General features: G+C 31.6%; 3 protein-coding genes across 3 annotated transcripts; 1 reads left to right on the top strand and 2 right to left on the bottom strand.

Moving 5' to 3' along the window:
* Nucleotides 1-1,222: 1,222 nt before the first annotated feature.
* Nucleotides 1,223-8,357, bottom strand: LOC124830183 (proline-rich spliceosome-associated (PSP) family protein). Its single transcript, XM_047303833.2, has 18 exons — nucleotides 8,054-8,357; nucleotides 7,351-7,470; nucleotides 7,141-7,266; nucleotides 6,974-7,036; nucleotides 6,737-6,844; nucleotides 6,152-6,229; nucleotides 5,496-5,588; nucleotides 5,306-5,392; nucleotides 4,627-4,728; nucleotides 4,420-4,539; nucleotides 4,263-4,325; nucleotides 3,342-3,484; nucleotides 2,336-2,417; nucleotides 2,194-2,252; nucleotides 2,042-2,087; nucleotides 1,858-1,949; nucleotides 1,702-1,771; nucleotides 1,223-1,572 (listed from the first exon to the last, which is right to left on the bottom strand). The coding sequence occupies exons 1-18, from the start codon at nucleotides 8,255-8,257 to the stop codon at nucleotides 1,501-1,503; spliced, it is 1,728 nt and encodes a 575-aa protein (XP_047159789.1). The 5' UTR covers nucleotides 8,258-8,357; the 3' UTR covers nucleotides 1,223-1,500.
* Nucleotides 8,358-12,435: 4,078 nt separating this feature from the next.
* LOC124830184 (putative polyol transporter 4) lies at nucleotides 12,436-15,289 on the top strand. Its single transcript, XM_047303835.2, has 2 exons — nucleotides 12,436-12,956; nucleotides 13,627-15,289. The coding sequence occupies exons 1-2, from the start codon at nucleotides 12,755-12,757 to the stop codon at nucleotides 14,988-14,990; spliced, it is 1,566 nt and encodes a 521-aa protein (XP_047159791.1). The 5' UTR covers nucleotides 12,436-12,754; the 3' UTR covers nucleotides 14,991-15,289.
* A 2,193-nt stretch (nucleotides 15,290-17,482) lies between these two features.
* On the bottom strand, nucleotides 17,483-19,010 carry LOC124830200 (uncharacterized). The gene has a single exon (XM_047303860.2). It carries the CDS (start codon nucleotides 18,927-18,929, stop codon nucleotides 17,691-17,693), a length of 1,239 nt encoding a protein of 412 aa, XP_047159816.1. The 5' UTR covers nucleotides 18,930-19,010; the 3' UTR covers nucleotides 17,483-17,690.
* Between the last annotated feature and the right edge of the window lie 941 nt (nucleotides 19,011-19,951).

Below are 19,951 nucleotides of genomic sequence, written 5' to 3'. Positions count from 1 at the left end.
TCATATATTAAAAGTAATCTTCAATTTAATGTTTCACCCTGCCTTTATTAAAATGGTTTGTAGAATAAACTCTCTGGAACTAAAAAAAGTAATGAACCAATCGAATATTTGAAGAAAAAAAGGATTAAATTTGTGAATACGCACATCAACGTTTCTTTCATTCTTATTTGTCTTTAAATTTGACTTGATTTACATAGGAAAGGGTAGAAAGAAGAGCAAGAAGAGAAAAAAAAAATTAAAAAGATGGCAGTCCACAAAAGAATATAGTGTAAAAAGAAACATGAGAAAGGATTTCATGAGAGGAGATAAAGACAAGAAAGTGAAATTATATTTTATATGTAGCAAAATTTGAAATTATATGATTTCAAAAAATAAAATGATTATAAAATAAAAAATAAAAAGACTGGAAAGACACTGAAGAGTGAAAAGAAAAAAAAATGTGAAAATTAATGATTTGATTAAATAATAATTCTATTATTTTTATTATTTTATAAATTTTTTTTATTATTAATATTACTTTTAGTTATTTTTTATAAAATCATTATTATTTTATAATACTATTATTTTTAATTTTATTATCTTTATTATGATTTTGATATTATTAACTTTTTTTTATTATTATCTTATAACTTTACTATTTTTTGGTATTATTATTAGTAACTTTATAAATCTATTACTGTTACTAATTTTGAAAATTCTATTATTATTATTATTTAAATATTTATTAATACCATTGTTAATATTTTCAATATTAATGTCTTAATAAGTATCCAGTTTTTCCTTACAGGTCTCGTGAACAATATGTGAAGACACCATCGCAAAGTTGGAACTCATACTATTCATCATTTTACAAAATATGGCTTCCGAAACCATAACTTCTGTAGCATTTTCACTTACAAAAGTTATGTCCTAATAAATTAATTGCCTAAGGTTAAAAAAGTGTAATTTCCTTTTTTCAACCTGACTTTCAGGTTTCACCGTACATTCAAGGGTGGACAATAAGTGTTCTCAATCGCAAATCCTTCAGCAACTTTCATTGCATTTTGAAAATAACTTTTTTCTTTCAGTAACTCACGCACAGTACTCAATTGTGCGTAAATGAAATCATTGCCATAAACATTACTTCAATAATGGAAAAGAGAAATAAAACGTTGTGGTGGACGCTGATTGTCCCAACAAACATCAACATCGACATTATGTGTGCAAGGTAGCCCGGTCAGAATACTAAATAACAACTGACGTGTATTGTAAAGCTTTCGAGAGATTCATGGTATTGACTTCTCAATTAAAGCTTGATTACCGAGTTTTGATTCTATTATATATTCGTACATATATATTCTTCCCATCCAAAACACTAACATTTTACTTCCAGGCAATAATACAGAGTCGCGTTAAACCGCTGCTAACATATTCTCAGCTCATGGAATGTGAGAACTGCCCCAGTAGAAAAGGGTAGCACAGCCCCATTTTCCTGCAAAAGAAACAAAAACAAGGCGCACCCTAAAACTTAAAGTCCTTCTTCTTTGACTTGCCCTCCTTTTCTTGCATCTTTCTCTTTCTCTTCTTCTCGTTCTGCACCAAACACATTAGCTATAAATCACACTGGCAAAGTATAAAATCTAGTATGCATGTACACGATTTGGCAGGTAGAAAATCTAATACGCATGTATGTACACGATTTGAAGGGTGAATGTAACACACCTCTGCAACCATATCACTGAAATCTTCACGCTGACTACGTAACTTCTCCTCTTCCCTTGCTTCTTCGTACCTGTATCCAGTAGATGTGAGAAATCACTGCCTCAAATCTGACCCAAGTAACCAGCTATAAGAAATTAGAAAAGATAAAATCCATACTTCGCAGGCAAAACATTTTCCATTGCTTCCAACTCTTCAGGCTGTAAAGTGACATCCACTTTATCTGATTTCTGACCTCTAAGCAAATCAACCTGAAAGTGCCATAACCAGAACGCATGAAACATGCTACCCTTGAAAACAAAAGGAATCATCATATACAACCAATCACTTAAAAAAGTCTTACCCTTTTAGCACCTGACTTGTCCTGTGCGCCTGTGCCAACCACATAACTGCAGAGTAGAGAAAAAACGTGGCAACTCAACAAAAAAACAATAATGGAGGGAAAAATTATGATATTCAAATAATAAAAGAAAGGTAGGTGCAAGTATTGCATACGTGTGTGTGGTTCCAAGCAAAGTTCCAGGAGCAATTTTTTCCTCCTTCTCTTCAAGTACCTACATAGAAAACAACAAAACGATACATAACAAGTAAAATCAGAAGTTAAGGCTGATGAAAAACAGCAATAAAATATACTCACTTGATAAAGGGGCCTCTCAGGCTCCTTCCTCTGTTGCTTCCGGAGGTCAATAACATCAGGTGTTTCCACTCCCGTGGGAGTGCTGAGGTGAAAAATGCAAAGGAAAAGAATCAAGAGATGAGATGAAAGGAACAGTACATCATCAACCACCACAAAACCAAAAAAAAAAAAAAAAAACCTCTTCTTAAATCAATCTACACACGTAAACCCAAAAATTTAGTTCATTCTGAGTGGTAAATGTTCCATATATTTATTTAATATCAACAATCATTAATTTTAGGGAATTACAATTGGAAAGCAGAAATGTTAAATGTTCAAATGAAACTCTACAAAGTCATTTTACAAATTCTTGACCATCATTTGATTCTTGTTTCCTTTTCTTTTCCTAAATGTTTTATAAATTCTAGGAACCCATTATATAAAGTCTTAACCATCGTTGGATGCTAGTGCATGTTTGATTGTGATTAAATCTTTGGGGCAAAATTTATTCTCTTCATAAGATTTCATGAAATGTTTTAATTGACAAAATTAGCTAATCCAAAGACATCTAATCATAGCCACATCATTTGTAAATAATTTTCACTAGTTACTTATCAAGAATGACAATGAAGATCACCAAAAAAATGCTAATTGCAAGTCCAGGCAGTTCAAAACGCCCATGCTACCATTATGATCTTATTTACCCTTTAAATAACGACTTTTTACATTCAAATAGCTACTCATAATAAATAAAAACATACATAATAAAAGAATTCCATATAATAAAATTATAAAAAAATATTTATTTTTATAAAAAATATTTATTTTGTAAGTACATTTTATAATTTAATAATATCTTCTATTTAAATAATTAAAAATCATTTTATAGTGTAATATTTTTACTTCAATTATTATTATACTGATAAAATTTTTGTAATAATAAGAAAAAAGTGGACACACATGGCAAATAGGGCATGTGTTTCCACTAGCATATAAATAAGAAAGTAGAATGGTAAAATAACAATACCTTGATAAACTATCAACTGACTGAATACCATCTTCAAGTTCCTCCTCCTCCATTTCTTCTTCTTCTTCCTCCTCCTCCTCCTCTTCTTCTTCCTCCTCCTCCTCCAAGTCTCCCCAATGTTTGGTCTTATCAACTGGCTCTTCCTGCATAGTGAAAACATTAAATATCAAAATGGAATACCGCAACGAATTTAATAAACATTTTTTTAGTAGATATACTGCCACAGTCCTATTTAAAATTGATTATCCGTATTTGTTACCAACAGAAAGATAGCAATCAGTCAATGACATGACTGTCTCTTGAGAGCTAAATGAGATATATTACTGCAATCCTATGTAAACATGTTTATATTCCTCACCCAAAGAAAGATTGCATTCATTCAAACTTTCTCTCAAGAGTAAAATGAGAAAAAAAAAAATATTCCAATCACAAGGAAGGCTAAGTCTTAAACGACTAATGTGTCTTCAATGAACCACTCAAGTTCTGTGAATTCTTGGTTCCTGACATAAAATAAGCCTATATGAGGCTCTTGACCACTTGATCTAGGAGACTAATCCCAGCTATTCAAATTCTTATAAATAGAGGTAAATTTTCAGCATAGGAGGGGTAGGGTGGGTCTGTGCATTATTCAAGCCTCAAGCCCCAAAAAGACTTCTTAGATGACGGGGCAAGTTAGATGAAAAACACATGTGAACTTTGAAAACAGCAGAACTTTTGGGATTGTGAATTCATGATAATAGGAATGGTGGAAAGAAAAATGACTTTATATACTGTTAACTTTTTCCACTTCACTCGTTTTCATTTCTACAATGTTTTCCATATTAAAACACAGGATAAGAAAACAACAAAATTACAAATGCACAGAAACAAGGAAGAATTCCATAAGCTTTAAGGCAATTTAAATCAGGCCTTAAACCAAACCTCATAGTTAGGTAGTTCTTGCTGTTGAACACCAAAAACATCTCCATACAGTGGACGTCCATACTGTTCACATGAAGACAAATAAACAGGTCAGTGAGATAAAGATCTGAAAAAAAAAAAGTCTCATCCACCAGTGGATATGTAAAGAGTTATATACTTCATCAACAGGAGGCTTGCCCCATCCACCAGGATGATAACCAAAGCTAGCTCCAGGGGGGATAGGAGCATTCAGTCCAGGAATCTTCAGATGAGGGTATGATGGTGGAGGCCCATATCTCTAAAAAAACATATCTATGGTCAAATGGCCAGGAACAGAATAATATAAAAATTGCACCAGAAGTCAGAAATCATGTAATATTATTACCTGCATATTTATAAGCCAAGGAGGAGGGGCGCCCTCAGGCATGCCAAGAGCTTCTTTCAATTCATGAGATAACATGCCAGGTTTCATCTCTCTCAATTTCACCTGTGCACCAACCAATGACATCATATAAAAATAAGAGCTATTTTGGTCAAACGACATGCTTAAATAAAATATAAAAATCAAATTAACACTGCTCCGGATGCCAGGAACACTGACACTAAAACAAATCAATGAACACTTCTATTAAAAGGACAAGCAAAGAAATTCAAACTCTTAGACTTGAACTTCAAAATGAATGCTTAAAGAAATTCAAATCCAAACCAAAAAATCCATAATATCCTAGCAAACACTACTACAAATGAAATAACTTTATTTAATTTCCATTGTTCATAAAATTTCCCTTTTATCTAGGAGTGGAGATGGTACATGGGAATTCCTATCCTAAAGTACCAAACACTATATTCCAGCCAAACTCAATCAATTCATGGACTACCTACTGCTCCAAAAATACAGACGCCCTCCCAACTAAAATAAATAAAAAAATATTATAACACTATTCCGAGTCATAAGTTAATACAGCAAAATTTGAACGAAAAATGCTGCAACAGAAAAATAAGCTCAATAAAAACAATTTTATAACAGTTCAAATCTTCCTATGCTACTGTAGCGTGGGCAATACCTCAAATTCTTTTCCTTCATGATAAAGGTCTCCGAGAGATGTCAGTTTAGGCTTTGTTTGGTATTTAAAGAATGCGTCATGAAGAACCTAGTAATCAATAAAAACTATTAGAAGAATGCAAATAGTTCTGGCACTTGGGTAAACAAACAACCAAGTAAGCAATGCAAATGGTGCAAAACACAAATGAAACCTGATAATCTATATCCATTTTCCCCATTTTTGGTTGCATGCGCTCCCTTTGCTTTTGTTTCAGCTTCTTACTATCCTCTTTCTCGATATAAGCCTGCATGAGACAACATATGACACTTAAAAAAGCAACTACGGCAAGGAGTTAGGTAAATTAATTGAAAGGCACATATAAATATCAGAGAGAAACTTTCAATATACATATGTTAAGTTGTTGGGAAGAGAAAATTAAACAAAGGATATGAAACGTAGCACAAGTCACTCTCATACGGCTATCCCATCAAGATCCCTTATATTATTGATCAATACTACAATGGGTTAACAATGCATTGATTTTACGGAAAAACAACACCCATACTTTGGAGGGATGCAAGCTTCTAATCAAAACCAATACCCATTAATCTATGAAATATAAACAACAAATTCTAAAATAGAAAACAGCTTCTTCCCCAAATTGGAAGCTTGTACTTTAACATCAGAAATAAAAACAGTAATAGCTTATGATACTACAGAAAAATGTAGTCTCAAGGTCGCAAATAGCATGTAAAATTTGTAAGTCAATCACAGATAATGTTTTACTTATTTTGTAGGTCACTCCAAAAATAAGTCAGCTTTTGAACCCGTGATTTCTTGAAAAACATATTCAAAAGATTGTATTACCTGTCTAATTTTCTCAATTCCAGTGGCAGCTATGAAATCGGGAAGCTGAAATGGTGGTTTCTCTATACCTCGTTTACCCTGACAAAACCAAAAAGAAAAAACTTTCGATGAGATAAAAGTACCTCATGATACACTATGTAGTTTGCTAAGTTATATCAGTAATAAAAATTGAAGTAAGAGGAATTCAGCCCAAGCATTAAGCCCAATGGAAAGGTATCTGAAAATTCAAAGCAGAACTATTAGCATATTTATCACAAATAAATGCCCATTTACATTATGCAAAAATGTCATGATTGTAGATCCCCGATATGCAGCATAATAGAAGCCACATATTCCCATTTAATCTAATAAAGAAAATAAAAGAGAAATGACTCAAGGTTGCCCATTGCCAAACACCTACAAGTCCGGGATTGGTGATTGCCACAGCAGCTCCCCTGCAAGCACCACATACATACAGATAAGAGAAACCTTATCGACGTTATCTTCCTCACCCTATCACTACATCCCTCATGCAGACTACAGTTATCAGACATGCTTGCATTGCATCTTCAACTCATTATTTATAAATTTAGAATGCAGATTAACCTGTAAAAATTTTCTCTTCTGACACCAATGTCTGGGTACAGGTACAGTGTTCCGATAAGACTTCAAGAATACCAGTAACTTTGGGTCCGATGCAGTAGCATCCCACACCTTAAAAGTGGAACAATAGAACAATTACACAACTTCGGAATAGTGAGCATGAGACCAAACTAATAGTTGGAACTGGGAAGGGGATGCCGAACAACTTAAATCTAAGCAAGCTACACAGAACAATTCTACCTCTACAACATCTGGCCTTGAGCAAATTTGTTTTAGTTCAGCAATTTTCATCCTTCGTTGAAGCTGAACAAAGAAACGAAACTTATTTAAGAATATTTATCAAAAGGAATAAAATAGTAAAAATTGAATAAACAAAAAAAAAATTAACATGTCACAAATTGCTAAACCTTTTTCTTCTTGTTAGAGATGCCTTTCTCTTTTTGCTCGTTATCATTTTCTTCTTCTTCAGAATCAGAATCGGCCTTCTTATTAGTGGCGGCATTTTCTTCCGAACCATCTTTCTTATCAGTATCCTAGTTGTATAAAAATAAACCTCCGGTCAAACAATATACAGAGAAGATACAATCAGAAGAAGACAATTGAGACATAAGGATTACCTCCATAGCAGTAGCATCAGCGAAACTAAATTTCTCAAAGATCTTTCTAAACTCTTCATCCATGCCTTCAATTAACTCAGCCTTCTCTGGTACGTACTCAATTTCAACTTGTTCAACAACCTGCAAATGAAGAAAAATAACGGCATAATATGCGCACTTGCGACTGTGTATTTTAAATGTCATCAGCGAATTTTGAATATATAATAAGAGGAACAAGAATCTGCTACGAGACATGATCTAATCACTAAAATACCTTCGAAAACACTAAAGATTGAAAGAATGCAATAATTACAGTGATTAATTCCAGTTTATGAACTTCAATCAAAACAAAGTAAACTTGCAACAGAAGAATAATTAACGCAATGTTTGCAAGAGAATTAATCCACATTCCATGAACATGAGCAATGTCTTGTCCAAAGACAGATCATTTTACTATCTTTACTCTCCAATACCCTTTCACCTAAGAAAGCCCTAGAGATTCTATCACTACACTAAAAGCTCTCAAAAGCCAAGTTCAAATACGGAAACCCTAATTTCGTTGCAATATTGTTCCAACAAAAAAAAATATAAACAGTCAGAATCTATCTATCCTTTCCGGCTATAAAGGCGCTATCGATTACGAACCTCCAAAGGAATGGAAAAATAAACAACGCACCAAAGCCTGAGAAAGTGTCAAAATAACATAAGTTAGATGGATGAGAACCTGATTTGAATCAGTGTTTTCTTTCGAATCGTCACTATCTTCGGCAAAATTAGGCCTCAACGCCTCAGATGCTTTGTTGTTCTTCTTCTGCTTCCGGCGACGGCGACGGCGCTCGCTCTCTCGCGATTTTTTTGTCGTGGAGTTAGAGCCGTTGGAGTTGGCAACGACGCCGCCGTTCTGGTAGGGAAGAGTTTCCGCGGCCATCGTTGAAGGGTTTTGCGAAATCGAAAAAGTCGATTAACGAGTTCAGTGGCAAGGATAACGATGAATCGGAGAGAAGAAATATGAGAGACACGAGAAAGGAGCGGAAAATGGATTAATAATAACTTGCCACCCAAACAGTCTTCGAACCTGGGCACGTGCAACGGCGTTAGAAACTTGGGCCTTTTGAGCTTTGACATTGGGCTGGCAGAATGGAAAGGGGAGTGTTTTTCCCTGCACCTCTCCACTTTTCTCCCTGCACCCCCACGTTCCAAGCATTCTTTATGTAACTCCAAGATTTTCTTTTAATGTTTAAACTAGCTTTTTAAAAAGAGTAAATTTTTTTCTCTCTCATAATTACTCCAGCTACCTATAATCCAATTTCTTGTAGCTCCCCAGCACACTTCATTTAACTGAATTTAAAAAATTTTGAATTTCAAAATTCAGTTTAAGAATTTATTGAATTTCTAAATTTGTTTAAGAAAATCATTAAATTTCAAAATTTAATTAAGTAATTAACCAAATTTTAAAATTCAATTCTAATTTTCAGAAATTTGGTATTCTCAAATCTAGCCCTTTATTGATTTTATTTTTATTTTTAAAATTTTTTGTTTTTAATTGTTTTTTAAATCTTTTACTTATTCTAGTTTAATAAATTATATTAAAATATTAACATATATTAAATTATATTAAAATATTAAATTAAACTAAAAAATAACTTTAAAAAAATTAAAAAAACATATATTAATTTTTTTTCATATATTAACATACAGTAAATCTCGTTTTTTTTTTATTATTTTTATTATATTAATACTATTATTATTATTATTATTATTATCATTATTATTATTATTATTAATGATAATAATAAGAATAATAATAATAATGACAAAATATTATTAATACTAATAATAATAGTAATAATCATAATAATAATAATAAAATAAAAATCATAGTAAGAATAATCATAGTAATAAACAAATAGTAATATAATAAATCAAATTTAATATATTTTAACATGTGCAAGAGTTGATATATATTAACCAGATTTCCAAATTTGTTTAATTTGTTTTATTACATTTTTTTAAATTTAAAATTCAAGAAATATTAGTTTAATCTAATATTTTTATATAATTTATTTTTATTATTATTATTTAACATATGTTAATTAGTAAAAAAAAAGTGAATAAAAGCAGTGAGAACCAGATTTCAATTATCCGGATTTTGAAAAGGTATAAAAATAGATAACTGAATTTAGAAATTAGGGATAACTTTAAAACACTTTTGACATCCGAAAAATTTGAATGTAGGATTTTTTTGGATTTTGAAATTCAAGAGAAGTGGGATTCGAATTTTAAAATTTGATTAATTTTTTAACAATATTTCGAAATTTGGTCATTTCTTAAATTAGGTTTCAATCTGATAAATTTTTTAATTAGAGTGATTTTTTAAATTGAATTTTGAAATTCGAAAACTTCTTTAATCAAATTTTTAAATCTAGTTAAGATATTCATCCAATTTTTAAATTAACCAAATTTTGTGAATTTCTTAATAATTTTTTAAATTCGGTAATTTTTTAAATCGAATTCAAAACTAGTTAACTACATTAAACATGCTAATGAAATGAAAAAGAAAATGAAGTTGAATGAAGCAAAGCAGTTGAGATAATATAACCCATTAAAGGTTTTCACTTCATGTCTCAAAGTCTTTATTGAGATAATATATTTTAGATTATATAATGAATTAGTTTTTTTCATATTTGTAAGCATCTTTTTAATTGTATAAACTTAAGTATATATCTAGATTTAAAGAAAACTTTTGAACTTGTAATTCAAAATATAAGAATGGTAGTTTGAAATGTACGATTCGTAATTTCTTTTTATGATATTTTTACATTTATTGTATCTTTTTAAGTTTAATTTGGAAGTAATGCCTAATATAAAGAGTAGTATATTTGAATATTTTAAACGTTAAAAACCTATAATTTTGATTCGTAAAACAGATTATAGAAGAACACAATAAACCCTCTGATATATATTTGACAGTGATGTATATGTAAATTACGTACAAGTGATGTTTTACAGTTACTTACACTTTATCGCATCCCAATTATAATAAGACATTTAAAATATAAATTGAATATCACAACATTTTTTTTCTAGAGAAAATTATGATACTATTGATTAAATACCATGTTTAATGGGATAATATAATTTTTTTTCATAAAAAAACTTTCTTAAAATATTAATTCGGTGCATATCTTAAAATGGAATGTCAAGATAGTTTGAAATTCATTGCAAGTTACATTTTTATGTTAGCTTGTGGTGTGATTTCGTAATGCATTGTTAAGCAAATTTTTACATTGTTAAAGCAAATTTTTATGATTTTATCTATTGTAATTGTAGAATTTGTAACATGATGTTAGCTATAAAATCGATGAATATGGTTGATGAATTTTGTCACAAGGTTATGCATTGCGGAAAGAATGAAAAGACTAATTAAATTATATCGTGGCAATAAATCAATTGTATTGCATTTTACAAACATTAAAAATTTAATTGTTATAAATTAGACATGTTGACTAATAACATTTAGGAACAAACTCCATGTAATAGATTATCTTATCAAGACACTTTTTCTTAAAATCTTTCATTAACATGTTCGACATACGTGTGTTTTACAATTTGAAGAATATTTGATTTAGTGAAAATTAGTTATTTTTATATGTTTTGTATTCCATTTTTTATTTTATGTATGTATGCAGACATGTTTTTGTTTTATAAATATTTGGTTTATTATTCGTAAATTATATTTTGTATATTAATATTATTATATTAATTTCATCCATATACTTTAAATATCAATTGAAAATAAACATGTACAAATCATCTTTTTATATTTTTATACTATACATTTTATTATATGTTTATGTTATTTGGTTACATCAGTATTACTAATTATTATCACATTTAAGTCTCACTAATGTAATGAAAAACTGATTTAGTTTAATATACATATGTAATTAATTGATGAGATATTTTAAATATGTTTAAGTCATTGATAATTATGAATTCATAAAATATAATACATTTATAAAGTCATATATATATATATATATATATATATATATATATATATATATATATATATATATATTATATAATAAATAATTAAATGTGTTAAATAGTCAAAATATTGAAATCATCTAATTAATTATATTTATGACTAAAATCATATATGTTATGAAATATTAAAATATTATATATAATATTTTAATTTAATGATTAATTAAAATATTAATATTGAATTTTAGAAAAAATAATCAATAAATGATATATAAGGATTATGACCCTGTGTATAAACACATACAATTATCCTATCAGAATATATAATCAACGTGAAATGGGAAATCCAATATAATATTTTATCTCTTTTTTTCTCAATGCCCGCTCCTACTTTATACTCTACAAGGCTTTGAAGATTGCTTTATTGACTAAAGGGTTTAATTGTTTTTTTTTTTGGTTATTATGTATAAATGAATAATCTACCACCTCAAAAAGATGCAAATGTAATTATCACCTTTTAGAATACTACGTTAGAGAAACTTTCATACTCCGTTGATATGTTGGAAACTTCATATTTATGTTTTTTATAAATCATACAAAAAAAGATTATTGTTTATTATATATTTAATATTGAATAATTTATATTATTGTTTATTATATTATTGTTTATTATATATTTAATTGTTTATTATAATATTTTCTTGTTATTCTTAATGTTTTATTTATGTAAGTTTTTTATTCTTATTGTTTACTCTTCCTTGTTTTTTTATTGATGATATTGTTCTCATTATATGAAATACGCACTATTTTTCAACAATAATAATTATATTTTACTTCGAAAAGAAATCCCGTACATTTCACGGTTGAAAATACTAAGTTGCATACATTTTGATTGAATTGCCCACGAAAAATGGGATAAAATGGTTTACCAAACAACGTTGTCTTTCCGGAAATACCCTCGCCGACGGTGGAAGCTTCTTAACACAGCTCAGAAATGCAAGGTCTAAATTGGAATTCAACATGGGGTGATGACGTGTCTCCATCTGCGAGGCGATGTCATGACAAAAGCAGGAACCGCAGGGACAGAACCATAGACATGTTTCGTTTTTTTCTTTCCGTCAAAATACGTTTCTTTGAAATGAACGAAAGGTAGAGTCCAACTGAGTTGACCCCACTAACCCTCCACACGACAATGTGGTAATTCTTTGCACACGGTTTGGCCAAAACTCATCTTTCCAAAGGGGTGCCTGTTCCTCTTCCTCAATTCTTCTTCCCCATTCTATCGCTTTCCGCATTTCAGATCTAAGAGCTCAACATAGCCCACTGACGTTACAGGAAAAGGAACGGCGATTGTTATTGGATCAAATGTATATTATCTTTTATTATTGTTATTGAATATTCAAGGGTTGGGGCGAGTCTAGAGAGAACGAGTATAATGGGGTTAGCTGGGGTCCAGGAAAACGGGAACGGAGACGGGGTATCTGAAATTCCGTTGGGGACCAAAACAAGATACACCAAGATGACCTCTGATCCACTTGAGGACGACGAAGTTCTGCAAAACAAGAAGCACGAGGCCCATAAATATGTCTTTGCATGTGCCGTTTTTGCCTCTTTGAATTCCGTGCTTCTTGGCTATGGTAGGTAATTCTAATTATTTATCTTCGTTTTATGTCTAATAATTTGATTCCGTTATTGTATTTTATTTATGCCCGATAAATTCCCCAATACGTGTCAATTAAAAAAATTCTACAAACGAAAAATGATTTGATTTAGTATCGTCTTTTGTGGGACTTGATACCTGTTTTTAGGACTTCGATAAGGTAACTCTCCATCACAGCGATGAATGTAAAATCTAGGGCTCTTTGTGTAATTTACAACAGCAGTTTTTGTATTTTTGGGTGGAAACTTTTTCCATGGCCGCTCATATTCAGGAATTGAAAATTGACCTCGGAAGAACGCTGTTCGGGAAAAGCATTTGGAAAATGATTCCCACTTCTAAAGTTATATATATATATGTGTGTGTGTGTGTGCATGATGGATTAGTCTTACACTATCAGATAGCAGATATGTGTGCTCGAATATGATGGGCAATTTTACAGTCAGACAATCACTAACAATTGAAAGCAGAAAACTTACATTCTAGTCTAACTATTAGAAGAGAATCCATTGGTTTGTGCCTTCTTTGCAACGATTTTGTGTATCGATTTATTTATAATATTGACTACATGAATAAACTATTTTATTTATACTATTAATAGGAACCAAAACTAAGAGCCTAGTTGGTTGTCTTTGCTTCTCATTTTACAGATGTGGGTGTTATGAGTGGAGCAATTATATTCATTCAGGAGGATCTGAAGATATCTGATGTTCAGCAAGAAGTGCTTGTTGGAATTTTGAGCATAATATCATTGTTGGGTAGTTTAGCAGGTGGAAAGACATCTGATGCCATTGGCCGCAAATGGACAATTGGTTTGGCAGCCGTTATCTTCCAAACAGGTGGAGCTGTTATGGCTCTTGCTCCGTCCTTCAAAGTACTGATGATAGGAAGACTCATGGCTGGGGTGGGTATAGGTTTTGGCGTCATGATTGCACCTGTCTATATTGCCGAAATTTCTCCTGCCATTGCCAGAGGATCACTTACCTCTTTCCCTGAGATATTTATAAATTTTGGAATCCTTCTTGGCTACATATCAAACTATGCATTTTCCAGGCTTCCAGCACATATAAATTGGAGGATAATGCTTGGCGTTGGACTTCTCCCATCAGTTGTTATTGCTCTTGCACTGTTTGTCATACCTGAATCCCCTAGATGGCTAGTGGTGCAGAATAGGGTTGAAGAAGCTAGAGTGGTGTTGTTCAAGATAACTGAGAGTGAGAAGGAGGCTGAAGAAAAGTTGCAAGAAATTGTGGTAGCTGCTGGGTCAGTTAGTGCTGACAAATACGAATCAAAAGCGGTCTGGAAAGAAATATTGTGCCCTACTCCTCCTGTTAGAAGAATGCTTATAACTGGCTGTGGAATTCAGTGTTTCCAGCAGATAACAGGCATAGACACAACTGTGTATTATAGCCCCACAATTTTCAAGAACGCCGGGATCACTGGCAACTCTGAGCTTCTTGCTGCAACAGTTGCTGTTGGATTCACCAAAACTCTGTTCATCTTGATAGCCATATTTCTTATAGACAAATTGGGGAGAAAGCCTTTGCTCTACGCCAGCACAATTGGGATGACAGTAAGCTTGTTTAGCCTGAGTTTATCTCTGGCTTTTCTGAGTCATGCGAAAATTGGGATTGCATTAGCAATTCTTGCAGTTTGTGGAAATGTGGCTTCATTCTCAGTAGGACTTGGCCCCATATGCTGGGTCTTGTCAAGTGAGATATTTCCTCTGAGACTCAGAGCTCAAGCATCAGCTCTTGGAGCAGTGGGAAGTAGGGTCAGCAGCGGTGCAATCTCCATGTCCTTCCTCTCAGTGTCTCGCGCAATCACAGTAGCAGGAACATTCTTTATTTTTGGCGTTATTTCGTGCTGTGCCGTTGCCTTTGTTCATTATTGTGTTCCAGAGACAAGAGGAAAGACATTGGAGGAAATCGAATTACTGTTTAAAGATGCAGATGATTTGCAAGAAAGCGAGGTGGAAATGGGAGATGTAGAGCGTCTGGTGCAGAAATCATGAGTTGGTGTCACACCAAAACCTTAAACTAAATTCCTAGATATTCCAAATATAGTATTATACTCGTCTGGGTTTTTTGTATTAGCGGGCATTTCTGCTTTTACAGCGTGGTATAAGTTTTCTAACAAAACAAGGGAGACTCCATTCACCCTGTGTTATCCCCCAAGCCACCAGCACCAGTACAAGCTTTAGTATATCTTAATGTTCATATATGTATTAAAATATTTTTTACACTCTATTCAATGAGTTCATACGTTGTTTCATGTCGCCATAATGGAAAATTTGTTGTCCCTTTCGCATCACGTGGATTATGTGTCAATACTTACATCCCTTTCCCCTTTCTTTTTATTTAATGCCATTTATTAGCTTTTAAACTTTCACTATTATTTCATATCTGAAATCCATCCTATGGTTTCAAATATTTAGACGAAACCAAATAATTTCAGAGTTAAAGAAAAAAAAATTGAAGGAGCAAGCAAATTTACTTATTTACCAAAAAGAAAAGTTAATTAGTTCAAAAAAACAGACAACTAAAATTTGATACGAAAATTATTCACCTTGATCAGACATCTGCTCTGCTGACTGAACTAACTATGAACTCTGTCATACTAAACTTATGAATGTTCAATATTTTATAAAGAAGATTCAGCCACCATTCCTTAATTCACGTGTTGATACATCATTTGATTTAATATTTATCTCTCTTTAAATTCATGGGCCCATTGTTTTATTTATTTTTTCTCCCTCTCTCTGCTTTGCTTGTCGTCGACTGTTGCTCAGATTACTAAAAAGAGAAGAATTTCAACTTTCTGATTGTTCATAAACCCTTCAACAGAACCTAATTCCTTTATCGACATGACAAGGCACTGAGAATAATTTTTCATGTTACTAAATTTGGTTCAATACTAATTTAACCATCAAATTATTAAATTCATTCCCTCTATACAAAACTTGTCATTATTTGAATAAAGTTATTTATGTCTCAGGGATAGATAGAGATGTGCAATATATATAAAAAAAAATTAATTGAATATTAATTGTGATCCTATTTTAGTCTTTACATTTTAAAATCTTTTCACAAATTTTGTAAAAAAATTATTACTTCCAGTATTTTTTTTCCGCGTTCTCTATTAATATTCAGGTTTGAAAGTAGATGAGTTTTTCAATAGTAAAAACTTCCATTTAAGTTATATATTCTTATCCAACTTTGTGCTATATGTACTTATCCTACACGTATGTGATATTTTAGAATAATGGAGTATATGATATTTTAGAATAATTTATCATACTCATCAATGTATTTAATTTATAAAATAATAATACTTTTATAATAAGAATAATTTATAACTTGTTATATTCACAATTTTAATATATATACTTCAATCATATATTTATTATGTTGTTAAAAATTATTACAGACTCTTAAATATTTTTAATATGTATATATCATATATCATATTCTATTGTTTTAAAAATAAATGTGTTAATATATCAATTGTATCCTATACTATTGTCCGTACATATTATATATATATATATATATATATATATATATATATATATATATATATATATATATAAATAAATAAAGGAAAACAACGACCTCTTCCTCTTTTAGCCGCGCATTGTGAACAATTAAGAAAGAAATCTCCACATTCAACAATATCAATTAAAATAAGATAGATCTGGTTGGTTTTATTTCCATTTATATATTACAGTCATTAAGGCATTTATTTTGTGGAATTTATCTTCACATTTTTACATGATTCTCTAGTATACATTTTTTTTTTGTTTGAGTGGAAACTGATTATCAATATTATTATAAAACAGTTTCAAACTTAGTTTCCAATCCCCTGAAGATGTGAGCAGGCAAGAAGTATGTGTTTGAACTAACAGTGATTAAATTGAATCCTTTGACACCCGAAAGTAGGTGAATCATCTGTACAATACTTGAAAAACACCCTTCTTCTTTCTTACCATTAACATGACTGATCTCAAAATTTAGAAATTACAACAAAGTTGTCTGATCAGTATCTTAAAACAGCCTCCATATCTGGTTTCATGGTTTATGCATTGGAATTCTTAAAAACACGTTTTCAGCTTTTATCTAAACATCAGTGAGTCAAACATTTCGTTTGTAAAAGAGATTAAGAAAAATGAGCTGTTAAAGATCTTCCCAAACTTATTCACAAGAGGTAAGACAAGAAAAATGAAAGGAGTAAACTGGGGACAGAAGATACAAGAGAAGTAGGTGCCCTATTATGATTGGAAGCTGAGAAATCACTTTCAGAATTTAATTGTCTTAAACAAGACAAATTCCTTCCATATCAATCAACTTTTACTTTTCACTTGTCAACTGAAATCTCAAACCACAGGAAAACACGCCACTCTCTTCACCATTTTACTCTTAAGGAACATGTCAGAATTTTTTCGCATCATATTCCTCTCTGATCTTTCAAACAGATACAACAAAAAGGTTCATACAAGGCTCGAAATTCCAAACCCCTTATAGTCTATTATACTCTTTCAATCTAGCCATCAAATATATTCTTCTTCTTTTTTATATATATAGCAGATACACAACTGCTCCCGTAGCCACTTGCAACACAAACGTTGCTTATAACTTCTTTAATTTAAGACCTATTATTCTAATTCACTAATTACAATCTTTAATAACAAAATTAAAAACTACAAACTTCAAAGCTAAGTGTTGCAGAAGATACAACAACTAGAAATTATACTATCCACAAAGCTTCCCTTAACTACTTTAAGTTCCCTACTATGCTTGTTCCACAAGTGCACTGCAAAGCTTTCTTTGCGGATTTGTTCCATTTTATTGACCAACCATTTGGAACGAATCCCATCTCTAAACAAACCTCTAATCCCTCTCCAATCCACAGGATAAAACGCAGAAGGAGGGAGCACAGTGAAATTGAAACCCGGTCTCCCATTCAGCCTAGACACTACCCTTGAGATCAGGTAAGGACCATTATGACCCCACTTGTTCCCATCAAAGGTGAGTGCAAACTCCTGGATGAACTTGAAAAGCAAAGGGTGCTTCTTGTCGAATATCAAGACTGCATTGTTCAAGCGGCTCCACTTGCGGGTTCTGACATCGAAGTTCTGTGCTCCAATGGTGTTTCTCAGCTTGGAGAAACTCTTCAAGACTATGACATCCAAGTCAATGTAAGTGCCTCCAAACTTGTACAACAGAACAAGTCTAAGCAAATTGGAGAGGTTTTGTCCCAAAGAGACCTCACCAGGATTCACATTCCCTTCCTTCAAACGGTTAAACCATAATTCAGCATGTGTGTCCTTGAATATGTAGCCAAAATCTGGAGCAATGGCCATGACCCTGAAGCCATTACTCACAAACGGTTTCAGAATTGACGATCCAGTGTGAGAATCAAGGGACTTTGACACTATGACCAAACAAGCATCAGGGTGAGACTTGAACAAGCTCTCTATAGAGAACAACTCCCTCTCACCAAAAGATTTCAAGGGAGAAATCCAAGTCATGAAGAACCTCATCCGGCAAGAAGTGTTGAAGAATGCTTTGAGTCTAGAATGAAAAAGTGAAACGGGGGAGCGAGGTTCTGAGCGCAAACTTCTAAGGCCACGCTTGTGCTTCTTCACTCTTTTGGGCCTTTGAATGGAAAGGGAAAGGCTTTGGGTAGAGTTTGGAAGAAGAGGCGAATGGGGGTTGTTGAAGAGAGGTGAATTGGCGGAAGAAGAGAGATTGAGGAGCTTTGGAGGAGAGCGAAGGGGAGGAGAGTTCAGATGGAGAGAGAACATGGTGAAAGCGTTGTAGGAAAGGAGGAGGAGAAGGAGGAAGGCGAAGAATGAAGTGGGTAGGGAGAAGAGTACAGAAAGCATGGATCTTTTGAGGTGAAGAACGGGGAACAGGGAGAGTTTGGCGCTTTGCTCCATTGCGTGAATCATGAAGAGACAGGGAGAGGTTCAAAATGTTTAAGAATGTTTTCACGAAGAAAGAGAAAAAGTCAGAGAACATTTTGCATTGAAAATGGCAGAGGAAGTGGAACCAAACTGCTTTTTTCTTTTAACAGTCTGATACGTGTACAAACGCACGATTTGTTCTAAAATTTATTTATTTTTATTAAATATATAATTTAAAATATATTTATGATTAGTAAGATATATAATAGTAATTAAATTAGTATATAGTAAGAATGCATATAATTATTTGAATAATATGGAAATAGATATTTAATTAATTGTTACAAATATTTAGTTTAGATTAAAAGATGAATTTGAAGATAATAAAAGAACTACTTTAAAAGATAAAATTGTAAAATAATAAAATTATTTTTATAGTAAAAATTATTATTATTATATTAACATTGTACATGTTATTAATATATAAGTATATAAATATATTTATCTTATTATATTAGCAAAAAATAAAAATAGACGTAAGTATAAAATGAATAATTTCTATAGTTTTATTTACTTAGGTAGTTTTTTTAAAATATTTATTGAATTTTTAAAAAAATCAAATCTCTTTACTCTCATCCCTTAATAAATAATCTTACTTTTTGTTTTCTTTTTGTCCCCTCAAATGTATCTTGAAAGAAAAACATCCTTAACTTTTTCATATTTTCTCCGTATAGGAGCGAGGATACGAAAATATTATTTACGTCGTCGTTTTCTTTTTCATATCAGCATATGCAAACATAATTCATTTTCGCCTTTCCCTGTGCGTATACATTACACATCCAAAACAAACAAAGTTTAAATGTCAGGTACAATTTTCGGTGTCATAAATATATTCAAAAAGTCATTTTCTGTACCTTTCCAAACACTTCATAAAACAACTAATATTTTTATTATTTTATATTTTAAAATATCTTTTTTATTGATGTTAGATAAGTGTAGAATAAAAATGTATGGTATTTGGAGTCAAAATATTATAATCCTTTGCCGAAAATAAATAAATCAGAGAG

Source organism: Vigna umbellata, chromosome 5, assembly GCF_029865625.1.
Source record: "Vigna umbellata cultivar VRB3 chromosome 5, Vumbellata_1.0, whole genome shotgun sequence".
NCBI lineage: Eukaryota > Viridiplantae > Streptophyta > Magnoliopsida > Fabales > Fabaceae > Vigna > Vigna umbellata.
Note: the sequence above shows the minus strand (reverse complement) of the source record. Positions and strands in the feature narration are given on the sequence as shown.